Source organism: Oncorhynchus tshawytscha, linkage group LG11 (genome assembly GCF_018296145.1).
Source record: "Oncorhynchus tshawytscha isolate Ot180627B linkage group LG11, Otsh_v2.0, whole genome shotgun sequence".
Lineage (NCBI taxonomy): Eukaryota > Metazoa > Chordata > Actinopteri > Salmoniformes > Salmonidae > Oncorhynchus > Oncorhynchus tshawytscha.
In genome coordinates, this window is record NC_056439.1 from 35,241,563 (window position 1) to 35,257,136 (window position 15,574).

The 15,574-nt window shown below is 41.6% G+C and overlaps 1 protein-coding gene across 4 annotated transcripts in view; it reads right to left on the reverse strand.

Annotated features, from left to right (window-relative positions):
- Positions 1-14,993, reverse strand: part of LOC112261844 (pleckstrin homology domain-containing family G member 3) — a 56,661-nt gene extending 41,668 nt beyond the window's left edge. For 3 of the 4 annotated variants that reach the window (XM_024437472.2, XM_024437471.2, XM_042330052.1), the window contains exons 1-2: positions 14,729-14,991; positions 4,175-4,242 (exon numbers count right to left, since the gene is read on the reverse strand). In XM_024437472.2, coding sequence (XP_024293240.1) covers positions 4,175-4,223 — 49 coding nt within the window. In that variant the 5' untranslated portion in view covers positions 4,224-4,242; positions 14,729-14,991. Of the gene's footprint in view, positions 1-4,174; positions 4,243-14,728 lie in introns of all 4 variants that reach the window. The other variant, XM_042330054.1, reaches the window with a different exon arrangement.
- Positions 14,994-15,574: the final 581 nt, after the last annotated feature.

Sequence of the window (15,574 nt, forward strand, 5' to 3'; positions counted from 1 at the left end):
TTAAGCCACAGATTCATTCATTTAATGTGAACTTGACAGGGTGCCGAGGGTCATACTTTCCAAAAAATATTGAGAGTTTATTCTAGTGACAAAATTCTCGCACTTATCCATAATAATCTCATCATCATTAGCCTACCCACACTATCTGCGAGCTGTTGGCTAGAGCACACATGCCAAGACTAGAGTGGGCACATTTGCCATATAGATGCAACAGTTGTCACAAACTGGTGCGTTTGGGTCTCAATCACATTTTCAACTCTTAACTTATTTGGCACATGGAAATAAAACATCAGTTATTTTTATGTGCACTACGTCATCACGCACCAACTTTTATCCGCAATAAGTCAGTTTGACGGAAACATCTCTGGTGGGAAAATGAGCATATTGTTTTATGCGGATTCTTTAACCTAGCTATTGATACATTTCCATGTGACTGTGGGGAGTGGGAGGCAGGGTACTGAGCAATGCAGTATAAGGCTGAATGTATAAAGGCATTGGCAACAAAAGAGCTAAACCCTTTCACCAGTTAAAAAAAACATAAGAATAGTAGGTTTTCTGAAAATGTTGAAGACAAGTCAAGTGACTATCCTACATTTTGCTCTACCTGGTCCCAAAACACTAAGTTCTTCAGCCAACGATAGAAGTTAACACATACCGAAAAACTTCAATTATAATGCCTAAACGAAGAGGCTCAAATAGCAGCTGTTCCCTTTTAATAGCCAGGGAACGACATTTTAGCAAATAAAACAAACACCCGTTTCAAATAAACATTGGTTCAAAATTGTTTGAGGTTTAATGTGTTATATGAAATAATCCAGTATAGACCTGGAAAAAAGAATATCATATCTTTTTTTTAATTAATTGGTAGTAAGAAACTGCTAATGATTGGCTGCCAACACCTGAGAACTGCTAGCTAACTGGCAAACATAAACAGGCAACAACTTCAGGAGTACAGACCTTTAGTTGTGAAAATAGGAACTGCCAAAAATCAGTAAGGAAAATAATTCTGTCAAGGATTTTAAAAAAGTGTTTAAATAGGAGGCATACTAAAGACAAAATAAATGTGACAGTGGAGGAAATTAAAAGTATTAAAATGCTAGAAGTGAATGCTTGAATTAAACAATTAGCTATGCAAATGAGCAAAAGCTGTGTGCATTAAGAAAGACACCTGGCGCAAATAGAAGGCAGTCTATAAAAAGTGCCTGTTGTGTTCAGTGATAAGCAAAGAAACGCCCGGGCTATTAAAGTTTTACGGTACATACTGATCAGCGGTGCACTCAACGGATCTAAATGACAAGAGCATTAAAACCCTTACTAAGCAGTCTCCACATGCACCTAGAGTGCATGTGACTGGAGCTGGTGCAGCCAACCAGCCTATGACTGATAGAGGAGCAGAATGAGGGGCAAAAGTAAAGGTCTGGAGGTTCAGTTAAACAAGCAGCACTTAGAGGACCAGTCATTCCTGGTCCTCATTCCTGGGCAAACTCAGACCAAAAATCACCCCTGGCATTTCTAACACACCATCACATTTAACCCAGAAATGCCAGATCGCCCCTACTGCCTGGCTAGATCACCATAGTCTGGAGCCCCATGCCAATACTTGGCACAGCTGCTGCTGGGACTGGGTGGATCCCTCAAATTAGTACAACCTCTTTACAGAGCCATACATTCCGCAAGCACAGCTACTTTCCAATTTCAGCACACTCTACTAAGTAGGTCAGGGGTAGCTCTGATCTTTGGCACCCTGGTCCTGAGGTTTGTTGGTACTGGGTTCAGCCACATTTCATCAACAGCTTCACACAGCTGTACATTAGCTTTCCTACAGCATGGACATTGACTAAGTTTAATATATATATATATATATATATATATATATATATAATTTTTTTTAGAAGAGTTTGCATGAATGGTCTCCTAAAATGGGATAATGCAACATTTATTAAAAAAACAGATAAACGTATAAAACCCAAGAAAGGATTTACTTCCTCCAATAGTCAGCCAACAGTCAATTTGATTAAATTACTCTGGGGGGTACTAATCCATCACAGCCTGCTTATTTTAGAATCATTTTTGTACATGTCTTTAGAAAAAAAAGAATTTCAACTGGTACATCAAATGAAATAAAGCCATCTTGGAGCAGTGCCAGACTATGACTTCATGACAGCCATAGGTAGACAAGACTTGTCCCATGTTAGCCGTGTCTGATGTCATTGTAACACTGTTGGCAGTAAAACAAATCCCCTGGCTTTTCTTTCAACTGAGTGGTCACTTCATAAACTTTTGGGTCTTTTAACCCCAGATATGCATTGAAGCTGGAAAGTCACGACAACATCATAGTTTTGTTTACTTTCACACAGAGCGGGGTCTTCCTTTCACACATTCCTCTTAGTTCTTCACGTCGACCAATCATTACCTCAAAAAGACAACATTCCCAGCTGCCCGTTAACATTCATCCAGCCACAGGAGACAAATTGACAACGTGCTTCTTTAACTCCTCTGGGTTCACGTGTTAGTTCAAATAAGCCACAAAAATTTGTTTAACTACAATTTGAGGGTGAAAACAGTTGGGAGATTTGTTTGAGGCTTCAATTGCTAAAGGCACCTGAATACAGACTGAACTATACAGTCTGAGAAAACGAGACAACTCATGAGGGCGGCACACGTCCCCCCCTCCAAGCCACTGGCCTCTTTTGGCCATGGTGGTGGCTAAAGGACGGATGGAGAGGAAAAATGGAGCCATTGACACATTGGCATTCTTCAGCCAGAGTAGAAGCTCAGCGCCAAATGTGTTCAGTGGAGAAGAGAGGTTTGGGGGGGGACAATGTGGACACAGGCACAAAGGAGCACTGTGTAGAGTTCTTATTAAATATTATTTGCAAAGAAATGCATACTTAACAAAAACATAAAACACAACATGTTCAAAGATTTTACCGAGTTAGAGGAAGTTAGTAAATTGAAATAAATTCATTAGGCTTCAAATCTATAGATTTTACATGACTGGGCAGGGGCGCAGCCATGGGTGGGCATAGGCCCACCCACTGGGGAGCCAGGTCCAACCAATCAGAGAGTTCCTCCCCACAAAAGCACTTTATTACTAACAGAAAAACTCAGCAAACCCCCTCCCCTCTTCAGATGATCCCGCAGGTGAAAAGGCCGGATGTCGAGGTCTTGGGCTGGCGTGGTTACATGTGGTCTGAGGCCGGTTGGACATGCTGCTAAATTCTCTGAAACGATGTTGGAGGCAGCTTATGGTAGAGAAATTAGCATAATTATCTGGCAACAGTTCTGTTGAACATTCCTGCAGTCAGCATGCCAATTACACACTCCCTCAAAATCTCAGACATCTGTGGCAGAGTTGTGTGACAAAACTGCACATTTTGTTGGCCTTTTAATTGCCCCCAGCACAAGGTGCACCTGTGTAATGACAGTGCTGTTTAATCAACTTTTTGATATGCCACACCTGTCAGGTGGATAGATTACCTTGGGCAAAGGAGAAATGCTCCCTACCAGGGATATAAACAAATTTGTGCACAACATTTGAGAGAAACAAGCTTTTTGTGCATATAGAACATTTCTGGGATCTTTTATTTCAGCTCATGAAACCAACACTTTAGTTTTTTTATTTCCTATTTTGTTCAGTATAATTTAAGGAAGCACCCCCCACCCCCACCCCACAGGTCAGTTACACTGGCCAGGTAAAGCATAGGAACGGTTTTAGATTCAGACACATCCTGATCCTTGTTTGCACATTAAAGGGTCTGAGCAATGCAGAAGGGGCAGTCTAGCTCCAGAATCAAAGTTTTTCTGCCAGGCCAGCTCTGACCGACTGTGGGCAGGGAATTCATGAGTTTCTGAGCTCTGCTTTTCCAGATGTTCTTTATTCTGCAGTTGCCAGCCCTTTTCCACTCACCAATGCAGGACTCTGTCTGAAGGCAAATAACCTGTATATTTGGATTAGAATAACCCATCACTGTCACATTAGTTTGCTGATGTGACTGTAGAATGCCAAACAAACATTACTGCAAAAATCAAGTCAGAGGTTAGGACTTTCAGCTGTAGACTACCAAGTGATCATTGTTTACCAGTGCATCGGAGAATTCAGATCACACAGCATATAGCCTACTGTACGACTAACTACATAAAGTCAATAAGATGTTAAAAGGGCTGGTCTTACCTTCCCCCATTGGGCCCTTATGGAGAGCACTGTGGGACTCCTCTGGCATGGCACTCAGGCCTCAGGACCTGCCAAGACAACATATAAAGTAGGTTCAGTCTCAAGTCAACTCATTGCAGTACGATCAACAATACATAAGCTTTCACATAATAATGCAACTCTGCTGAAGACCGCAAGAGGACAAAACACATTTTCCGCTGCGGTATGGACAATGTTGTGATGTCCTGTTGTATGTCAACTCAATCTAGATTCTGTACAGTATTGAGCTGCATTACCTGCATATGAACCTCTAGCTTTATCACAGCTTTAAACCTCTCCTTCTCCCATTGCTCAGCTTCCCCGGTGAACACATGTACCTTGTATTATTAAAATGTGCATGTTACACCATCTTCTGTGCCTACATTCTAGACCATGCTAAAGGAACTCATACATTCCTCACTCCTCTAAGCTTATGCATGAGTGAGGGAAACTAGCTGGATTCTTATCAGCATTTGAGAAATTCCTCCCATTCCACTGATGACTGCATGGTTAGTCTGCGTTAGCTCGCACCAGCCACTCTCCGACATATGGGGCTCCATAGGCCTGTGTAGATAGCTCATGTTGTAATCTCAGGACTTATATCAGACCAGTGACATGACAGAGCTACAGGGTCCTAGCTGGGATGAGACATCTGAATTCTGCTGCCATCTGAAGAGTGTGTGAAGGTAATGGTGAAATCCTGTCAAACAGGCCTTACAGTAACCAAACTACCACAATCCACACAAATTCCATAGCTAGCTACCCTCTTCTATAATGGTTTCCAACTCAAATCCACAAGGGCTTAATTGAATAAAAAGCTGAGGCATCATTTTTCATAGGCTTCACATGTTGACAGGTCGGGGAGTTCAAACAGTGGCCTGCAGTTAGGTTGGCCCTCATCATGCCAGAGTACTTTGGTCTTAATGATGTGTGTCACCTCCAGGCCCAGCCTCCCTGCCAGTTTCCCCACATCACTGCTTCTCTCCCTCAAAATTAAATTAACAGTGATGACTGGGCCTGAGAACTCATCTGTGATTCTTAGCGAGCCTCCATCTTTCAAGTTGCATTCTTCACACAGCTAGATCAGAGAGGAAGGAATTCTTCAGGGATTAGTGTCGGGCATTGTTCCCGAGTGCAATCTGTGGCCATTGCTACGAGCTGACAGGCTGGCTTGCTGAGGCCAAGCCCACTGCCACACAAGGTTTGTCAATTAAGTTGCACAGGAACGCTGGGTGAAAACAAGAGCCCTGCTCAACACATTATGATCATTGGTTTAACAGCGAGCATGGCTCCTGCAGCTGTGGAGTTGGTTGTGTATTAACACCATGCCGCCTGGGAACCATGCATCAGAGGCATTTTATTGGTTCTAAAGCATGAAACACAGAATCTCACTGATGATAGATACACACAGTGGGAGGCTGTTCCTTCTCGGCTAGAACAAAAAAAGTGGTAGCTGCTGAGTGCCGACCAGGTAGCAACGAACCTGACATTTCTACTTGTAGAATCGAAATACTCATTGGCCAATAACTCAACTTTGAGCCAATCAGAGAACAAACCCCCACATAGGGGAGCCATCAGGAGTGACTGAATTTTAATATATTCTGCTATTTTCTATATCCACGGTTAAATGTCATGAGCCAGTTTCATTTTATATGCAATGAAGACTTTGAGATGGTAGCTAGCTAAGTGCACTGACAATGCGCACAAAACGAAATACTTCAAGTTAGCTAACCACTGTAGTCAGTATTGACAGTCAATTAGATCACAATAGATTAGTTTCCATGAAACAGCTGCCTGTGTTAGCTCTGGAATTAACTAGTTAAGGACGCTAGGCTGTTGTGCTAGCTAGCGAATATGCTAACGTTAGCTAGCTAAACAATTGGTTATAAACTGGCACTGGTAGTGGGGGATTATAGAGAGTGAATTAAATTGTTTCTTTGTCATCTTACTAGGTAGTTATCTAGGCATGGCCATCTGGCTAGTATCAATGACTTTCTACAAAATAGCAACATTGGCGCAGCTAGCTAACATTGGAATCGAGACCATAAATTAAGCAACACACAGACCATGCTACTGCCACCTTATGGTTTGGAATATTTTAACAAGGCTGACGAGACTAAGTTCTTTGCTGTGTGAACAGAAAAGTGTGACTGCCAGCAATGTTCAGAGGTGCTAAGTACTATCGACAGGCAAACATGTCAATCCTACTGGGGTGTCTGAACTATAAAAACATGAGTCGAAGAAATATAAATCAATTTACATGCTGTGTTACAGCCAGCTATCAAATTAGGTAACAGGTGCTACATCTAGAAATAATTTCAGTGAATGAAAGGCTGTCATTTTTTTGTTTTTTAAGGTTCCTAAAGCTTCAAGCCTCTTCAAAAAAGACCCTTTGACCAAGTACAGCCAATTGATTTTGAAGTGGAGGACTTCACCAAGATTGTTCATGTCTAAGGCAAGACTTTGAACTCCTCCCCCAGTGCACTGAGCAAGTCCACTTCAGACAGATCTGGAACCATGACCTCAGAGCTATACCAGCTGAACGAGCACACTAAATCTCCAGTGGTGGAAAAAGTACCCAAATTGTCATACTTGAGTTAAAAGTATAGATACCTTAGATATTTACTCAAGTAAAAGTCAGCCAGTAAAATACTACTTGAGTAAAAGTATGTGGCTTTAAGTATACTTAAGTATCAAAAGTAAAATGTTTAAATCACTTAATTCCTTATATTAAGCAAAGCAGATGGCACCATTTTCTTGTTTTTAAAATTTACAGATACTCCAACACTTAAAGATAATTTCCCAAAGATGCATGTGTTTAGTGAGTCAACCAGGTCAGAGGCAGTAGGGATGGCCACGTGTTCTCTTGATAAGCGCATGAGTTTTACAATTTTTCTGTCCTGCTAAGCATTCAAAATGTAATGAGTACTTTTGGTTGTCAGGGAAAATAGTACCTCATTTTCTTCAGGAATGTAGTGAAGTAAAAGTTGTCAAATATAAATAGTAAAGTACAGATACCCCAAAAAACTACTTAAGTAGTAATTTACACCACTGCTAATCTCTCAGAACCCTTACTGGTCAATGAGTGACTAGACAAGAAATAAGGGCTCAAAAGGTAGTCCATTAAAATGCCAGATCCACAAAATATTTTAAATAAAAAACAAAAATCAGAGAACACACTTGAATGGAAAAATAACGTTTATAAAAGGATATTCTGGCAAGAACAAGGTCAACACAGTAATTTATCACCCCCAACCTACAGATTTACTGCATTTTAAACTTCTATACCTCATTATCCATCATCACATTTGCTGAGTTATGAAAACTGTAAAGTCAGAATCAAAACTTCCTTGAAATCCTTAGGTAACCACTAGCCAGGTTGACAGTTATGTGGAGTTGGCCATTTGTGCTGAAGCCAGCCTTCTTTACACACAAATGGAGAGCATTTGTTCCCACAGCTGATAAGTGTGTTAGCCGCAACCTGAACCTCCCTTCTGGAGATCTGGAGCTTGTTCTCTAAGTGGACACAGATGCCACCATGGATAATCTGATGGTGTTTAAGTTAAAGCTGCAATAGATCACTTGGTCTGTAATACCCCTTTCAGCGAAGCAGATGATACCCCTTGTTCCTGTGATCTTATGGGTTTTTCCTGATCCAGACTGCCAGAGTTTAAATTCCAACAGGAACCTTTTTCTAACAAATGACAAAGTTGTTATAGGCAGATGTTGCCATGAGATTATAGACTGTGCTCAGTTGAAGAGAGATTGGGAGATAAGGGGAATTTAAGTTGGGTCATTGTGTCCAATGCCCCACCCTAAACGTACACAAACTATAACAAAAGGCTGACCCCGTCCTCCCTGTACTTCAGACCCAAAGCCTGGAATTCTTGACTGAACGGCTCCTTGGGGAGAGATTTGATTACTATCTGGGGAATATAATTCACCACTGACAGCTCCCAGTGTTACTAGGGAAGTGAAACTTTGAACTAACAGAGGGCAGACTATGGAGGGTAGTAAGACAAGCCCAGACCTCTCCTCTGGGGAGACAAGCCACACTCTGGGAAGATCTCAATTGCATATTCTTCACGTCCCCTCACAGTCTTATCAAAACCCATTGGATGAGAAAGCCAGAGGTCCCTCCCCTCTGACCTTCTCCGCCAAAGGGTTTTGAGAAAGAGACTCGGAGAGAGAGGACGCGAGGAGTAAGCAATTGAGATCTTCCCTCTCTGGAGAGGGTTACACAGAGGGTACAGAAAGGAAGTGACATTTAACCAACCAGTGAATTTCCTATTGAGTGCCACAGATAACAATTATATTGCATTTGAACCTTAAGGAATCATTTGGTATGTCTTACTGACTCAGTAGTGCCTTGGGGAGGTTTCCATCAGAGATAACGAAAATGTGAATAACGGCTGAATCGGATGGTGAAATGATTGTACTTTTTGCTACCTCCACATCAAGAGCAATTTCCATGCTGCATACGCATAAGATGAGTGTGCCTTGTCATTCCCGTCTAGACTCAGCTGCCCAATCATGCAGAGAAGCCTGCTCCCCATTACATGCAACAGCTAACTTGGCAAATGAACTGCTTCTGGGTGCGACATGAATCAAAGAAGCATTAGATAACGAGCAGGCTAAGAATAGTGTAGTAGAATGTAAGCTGCTCCACCCCACAGTCAGCGAGAGACCACATAACATTCTCTTGTCCCCAAACAGTCTACCCAACAAGACTCAAGGGATTCTGGGAATACTAAACAAGCCTCCGGGATGTCCTCATTCAGACAGGACACGGTCAGGTGTTTATATTCAGAAAGTGAATAATAGAAATCTAATTGAGCTGACTGATGTCCAGGAGGTCTATAGACTGTCAGACAAATAATTTCCAGTGGTAGAGCTGTCCATCTTGTCGACCTCTCTTAGCCATAGACATTAAACCAGTAAATAGTGATAGGAATATGTGGATGATGTCAGCACTATGGAAAAATCCCAATGGTGCATAAAGTCTGAAATATTTAAATTTGAAGCGTGCTATAATTGTAGAATGGCACCATAAAACACTTAGGATCAAGTGTCCCCTTTCCCCACATTACTCCTGCACTATGACCCTGACATAGCCCACAAGAAACAAACAGCCTTTCATTCATTGGAGAACACAATTAACCAGACACTCCACTTCAATTAAACCAGCTCCTTCTAGAATAGCATCTCCGCAACCTCTGACTCACAAGACATTTAACATATGAACTCTTCACTTTGGGCAGCTTTGTAATTAAAATTCAGAGCATGCTGCCGAAATGGGCGGCAGAAATGTGTCCCTCAACGCCCGTGAAGATCGTGCAATGTGTGGGCACAGCACTTACACATTTTAGTTATTTAGCAGATGCTCTGATCCAGAGCGACTTACATTAGTGCATTCATCTTAAGTTAGCTAGGTGAAACATATCACAATCGTAGAAAGAAAGTAGTGACGTGACAAATGGAAAAATTCAGATAAAACTATAAGAAAAAAGGGTTTGGGTCTCAGTGTGTATTTTTCAGATGCTTAAGCATTGCACCCTTACTGTACCTCAATTCCACCTAACAAATTTGCATTTCACCACTTTCTCAAAGTATTTCCATACAAGACTTCACTGCTATCACTTGCCTTTCTCTGACATTTTTCCAACTGTTAATGACGATTAAGTAGTGGTGGAGTAGACTTTCCCCGTGCCTTTATAGTCCATCTTCTAGTTAGGCTAACATGGCAAAGAATCTGATTTATGATAACTGCAGTGGGATTTAAATTGTGGGAGAATTTTTTTGTTATCCTAGCCGAATTAGCGATCCCAATTTTGTTTAAACGTTTACACCCCCCTAGAAGCAAGCACATTTTCCCACATAGTTAAAAAAGATGATTTAGAATGGTCAATTAAAATACATAGGTGAAAAGTGGTGTCTCCTTCATTGGCTATTGACAAGTTATAACCTTACTTCCAGTGCATTCGGAAAGTATTCAGACCTAGACTTTTCCCACATTGTTACATTATATCCTTATTCTAAAATGCATTAGTTTTTCCCCCCTCAATAATGACAAAGCAAAAGAAATGTTTGCTAATAACACAAAAAAAGAAAATCTAATTTACATAAGTAGTCAAACCCTTTACTCGGTACTCTGTTGAAGCACCTTTGGCAGGAATTACAGCCTCGAGTCTTGGGTATGACGCTACAAGCTTGGCATACCTGTATTTGAGGAGTTTCTCCCATCCTTCTCAGCGGATCAACTCGAGCTCTGGCAGGGTGGATGGGGAGCGTCACTGCACAGTGGGTTCCCGAGTGTCGCAGCGGTCTACGGCACTGCATCTCATTTCAAGAGGCATCACTACAGTCTCTGGTTCCAATCCAGGGTGTATCATATCCGGACGTGATTGGGAGTCCCATAGGGCGGCGCACAAGTGGCCCAGTGTTGTCCGGGTTTGGCAGTCATTTTAAATAAGAATTTGTTCTTAACTGACTTGCCGATTTAAATTAAAAATATATAAATGTAGGTCTCTCCAGAGATGTTTGATGGGGTTCAAATCCGGGCTCTGGCTGGGCCACTCAAGGACATTCAGAGACTTGTCCCGAAGTCACTCCTGCATTGTCTGGGCTGTGTGCTTAGGGTCATTGTCATGTTGGAAGGTGAACTGTTAACCTGCTCAGGACCTCAGACTGGGTCTTCATCAAGGATCTCTGTACTTTGCCCTGTTCACCCTTCCCTCAATCCCGACTAGTCTCCCAGTCCTTGCCACTGAAAAACATCCCTACAGCATGATGCTGCCACCCCCATTCTTACCGTAGGGATGGTTCCAGGTTTCCTCCAGACATGACACTTGGCATTCAGGCCAGAGTTCAATCTTGGTTTCATCAGACCAGAGAATCTTGTTTTTCATGGTCAGAATCCTTTAGGTGCTTATTGGCAAACTCCAAGTGGGCTGTCAAATCAAATCAAATTTATTTATATAGCCCTTCGTACATCAGCTGATATCTCAAAGTGCTGTACAGAAACCCAGCCTAAAACCCCAAAAGCAAGCAATGCAGGTGTAGAAGCACGGTGGCTAGGAAAAACTCCCTAGAAAGGCCAAAACCTAGGAAGAAACCTAGAGAGGAACCAGGCTATGTGGGGTGGCCAGTCCTCTTCTGGCTGTGCCGGGTGGAGATTATAACAGAACATGGCCAAGATGTTCAAATGTTCATAAATGACCAGCATGGTCGAATAATAATAAGGCAGAACAGTTGAAACTGGAGCAGCAGCACAGTCAGGTGGAAGTTGAAACTGGAGCAGCAGCATGGCCAGGTGGACTGGGGACAGCAGTCATGTGCTGGGGACAGCTGTCATGTGCTTTTTACTGAGGTGTGGCTTCCATCTGGCCACTCTACCATAAAGGCCTGATTGGTGGAGTGCTGCAGAGATGGTTGCCCTTCTGGAAGGTTCTTCAATCCCCAGAGGAAATCCAGAGCCCTGTCAGAGTGACCATGGGGTTCTTGGTTGGCCCTTCTCCCCCCGATTGCTCAGTTTGGCCAGACAGCCAGCTCTAGGTATAGTCCAAACTTCTCCATTTGAGAATGTTGGAGGCCACTATTCTTGGAGACCTTCAATGCTGAAGAAATGTTGTGGTACCCTACCCCAGATATGTGCCTCGACACAATCCTGTTGTCTCAGAGCTCTACGGAGAAATCCATCGACCTCATGGCTTGGTTTTTGTGCCGACATGCACTGTCAACTGTGGGACCTTCTATATAGACTGGTGTGTGCCTTCTCAAATCAAGTCCAATTAACCACTGGTGTACTCCAATCAAGTTGTAGAAACATCTCAAGGATGATCAATGGACACAGGATGCACCAGAGCTCAATTGAGTCTCATAGCAAAGGGTCTGAATACTTACATAAGGTGTCAGGTTTCTTTTTCTATACATTTGCACACACCAAAAAAATAAAGTTTTTGCTTGATCATTTTGGTGTATTGTGTGTAGATTGATTAAATTATAAAAATCTTCAATTTTAGAATAAGGCTGTAACAAAATGTGGGGAAAATGGAATCGGGTCTAAATACTTCCCGAAAGTACTCAATATAGTTTATATGTCAATTTAAGCCAATCCAGTTTGTTTGGCCCCATAGTTACACAACCAACCAACCCAGAAATAGTAGGAATATTTCAAACTCATCTCAAAGTTGCACTACGCAAAAATCACACCACCATTTCCTGGTTTGTGACTAGATAAGCTAGTATAGTGTAGATAATCATTGTACCATCTAAACTGCTGTGAAACACTGAACACAAATATTTAAAAAATAAAAAAAAAAAAATGTTGAGTTACAGTTCATAAGGAAAAATCAGTCAACTGAAATACATTAGGCCCTAATCTACAGACTTCACATGACTGGGAATATAGATATGCATCACAGATACAAAAACAAAACAAAAAAATACCAGAAAATGATGACCACCATTTGCCTCATGCAGTGCGACACATCTCCTTCAGCTAGAGTTCATCAGGCTATTGTTTGTGGCCTGTGGAATGTTGTCGCACTCTTCAATGGCTGTGCGAAGTTGCCGTCACTTGTCAATCCAGAGCATTCCAAACATGCTCAACGGGTGACATGTATGGTGAGAGTGCAGTTCATGTATGAACTGGGACATTTTCATCTTCCAGGAAGTGTACAGTGTGACATTATGTTGTGTGACAAAACTATACATTCTAGATTGGCCTTTTGTCCCCAGCACAAGGTGAACTTGTGTAATCAAATCAAATTTATTTATATAGCCCTTTGTACATCAGCTAATATCTCAAAGAGCTGTACAGAAACCCAGCCTAAAACCCCAAACAGCAAGCAATGCAGGTGTAGAAGCACATGATCATGCGGTTTAATCATCTTCTTGATATGCCACACCTGTCAGGTGGATGGATTATCTTGGCAAAGGAGAAATGTTCACTAACAGGGATGTAAGCTTTATGTGCGTATGGAAATAGTGGGATCATTTATTTCAGCTCATGAAACATGGGACCAATACTTTACAGGTGGTATTTATATTTTTTGTTCAGTGTATATTTTCCATAACCTAAAATATTGTTGTTTCAACTGTTTGAAGCTGGTGTACAAACCCGAAAGTAAGACAAAGGCAGAAACCTGAACGGGAAACATAGAAATAGGGCACATAGAACTTATCTACAGCTTCTTAGACTTGCTTTCAAGTAGAATGATAGGAATGTGAGTTATACTGTAGATCTGTGTAAATTTGATCAGGTTGCATACTGCCACTAAGTCTCAAAATAGCAATCTATTTTTTTTGACATATTTAGTCTCCCAGGCCAGGAAATATAATATCCATATATCCATAATATCCATATCCAGGAAAGGTGATCTCTGCAGCTGTTCAAAGTTCAGTCATAGAATGTTCTTTTTTTAGAACATACATAAATTATCAGTACCAAAATGTACTCTTAGCAGGGATCTAAGCTTTTAGCCTGACTCAGTGGCGTTAAAGAACTGATGGTTTTAGATTTTAGGTCATTTAATGGTCAGTGCAATCCAGAATCCTTAGGACATCCCTACCCTAAACCCCAACCCTTACATGCTGACCAGACCAGACACGTCTCATGCGCGAGTGTCGCAAAATAAATTTAGAAATCCATGTTAATCAACTATTGCACCCACACTGCTCGTGTGCGCCAACGAACATCTGCGATGCCAAGGGCTAAAAATAGAACTCCTTTCTATTTGACACAGATCGTGTCTTGTCATACATGTTTTAATGCTTTTCGACCTGTCCCCAAATTATTGTCATTGGTGGTTCAGAGCTTGTTTTGACATTTTAACGTGCTTGTCGTGATCGCGTTTGGTGTAGGGGACAGAAAAAACGTATGCACGATAGCGCACGCGCGCAGCCGGTTTGGGTTCCGTGTTACACATTTCAACTTCAAAAGGGTAGGGAAGTTCCAAGGATCTCAGATAGCACACCGTTATTTAACTTCCACATGGAATTTGACTAAATCTCCACATGCAACAGCAGGTCCACCTGCCTAGCAATGCAGTAGGCTACCCTGTTGAAGTAGGGGAGCTTAATGGATATTTGACACTGCCATATCATGGACAGGAGACCTAACTTGAACATGTTAAAAAAATTTAAAAAATCCTAATACCTATAGGCGACTTTTGTCATTTCAATAGTAAAGGAGCAGTGTGTTTTTTTATAGCCTAGATAATACAACACTCTTATACCTCATCCTGTCAAAACAGGTTGGCATATTTCACGTGTTGTGGTAGATTCTGGGTGAAAAAGAGTTTCAGAGCAGTGAGGAACGTCTCGAGACGCAGATTTACCAAATCAATTACGGTTTTGACTGAATCAATTGATAGGCTCTACACCACAACGCGGCATGAACTCTTGAAGAAAAGCAGCGTTGTATCGACCATGCATGCACTTCATGTTGTGTAGGCTTTTCATAAGGAAATTCGAGAGTCGAACCGTCTGATTCACGAATGTTTCCTCGGTTATTAGAGTTCATTAAACACTTACCAAATGTTTGAGTATGTAGTCGTCTGTCTGTGAACCTCCGAAAGTGTAGGTCTAGTTTCTGTAGACTATAATTTCGGTTTTAGTTTTCCATAGATTAACTCACATTGTCAAACACATAAATCCTCCGCACAGCCCAGTTGTCCTCTACTGACTCTACAGCTGAGCCGAACACATATCAAAGTACAGCGAGCAATGGGTCAAAGACCGCCTACTTCCAAAGCACGCAATCTAATCGAGAGTGGTAGAATTTGCTAGCTCAAATTGTCTAATTAAAGTTTGCTTTAAAACAGCAGGCCAATTCTGATTTTTAGTTCACTAATCAGTATTTTGACCAATCAGATTAGCTCTAAAACAAAGATCTGATTGGTCAAAAGACCAATAAGTGTGGGGGGGAATCAGAAATGTGCTGTTTGTCTGGTTTATACTGCCTCAAATACTGTCTTTATTTGCCTCAAAGGGTGAATGAATAATATCTCTGAATTTTTTCTTTACTGAAATAAATTAGTCATTTTTCAGGTCATCACTGGGCACTGGAAAAATGTCCCAAATTCAAGTTTCTGCCAACCCCCCTTATTCAAATAAACACGAGCAAACATTTAAACTCAGCCCTTATCAGCCCATTGTAAAATGACAAGCTTTAGAGCAAATTCAAAATCTTTCTTCCTCTCAATTGTGTGGATTACACCCGAGGGCCTAGTCAGCCAACATGACAAGTTTATAAACCGCTATCACACACCGTCACAGTCTTACAATCTATTGATGAGGGTCTCCGGCCACTACACTGTCAAAGGTCCCTACAAAGAATGGCAGACAGATAACTGGAGTGAATTAATTGAAGGAACTGTT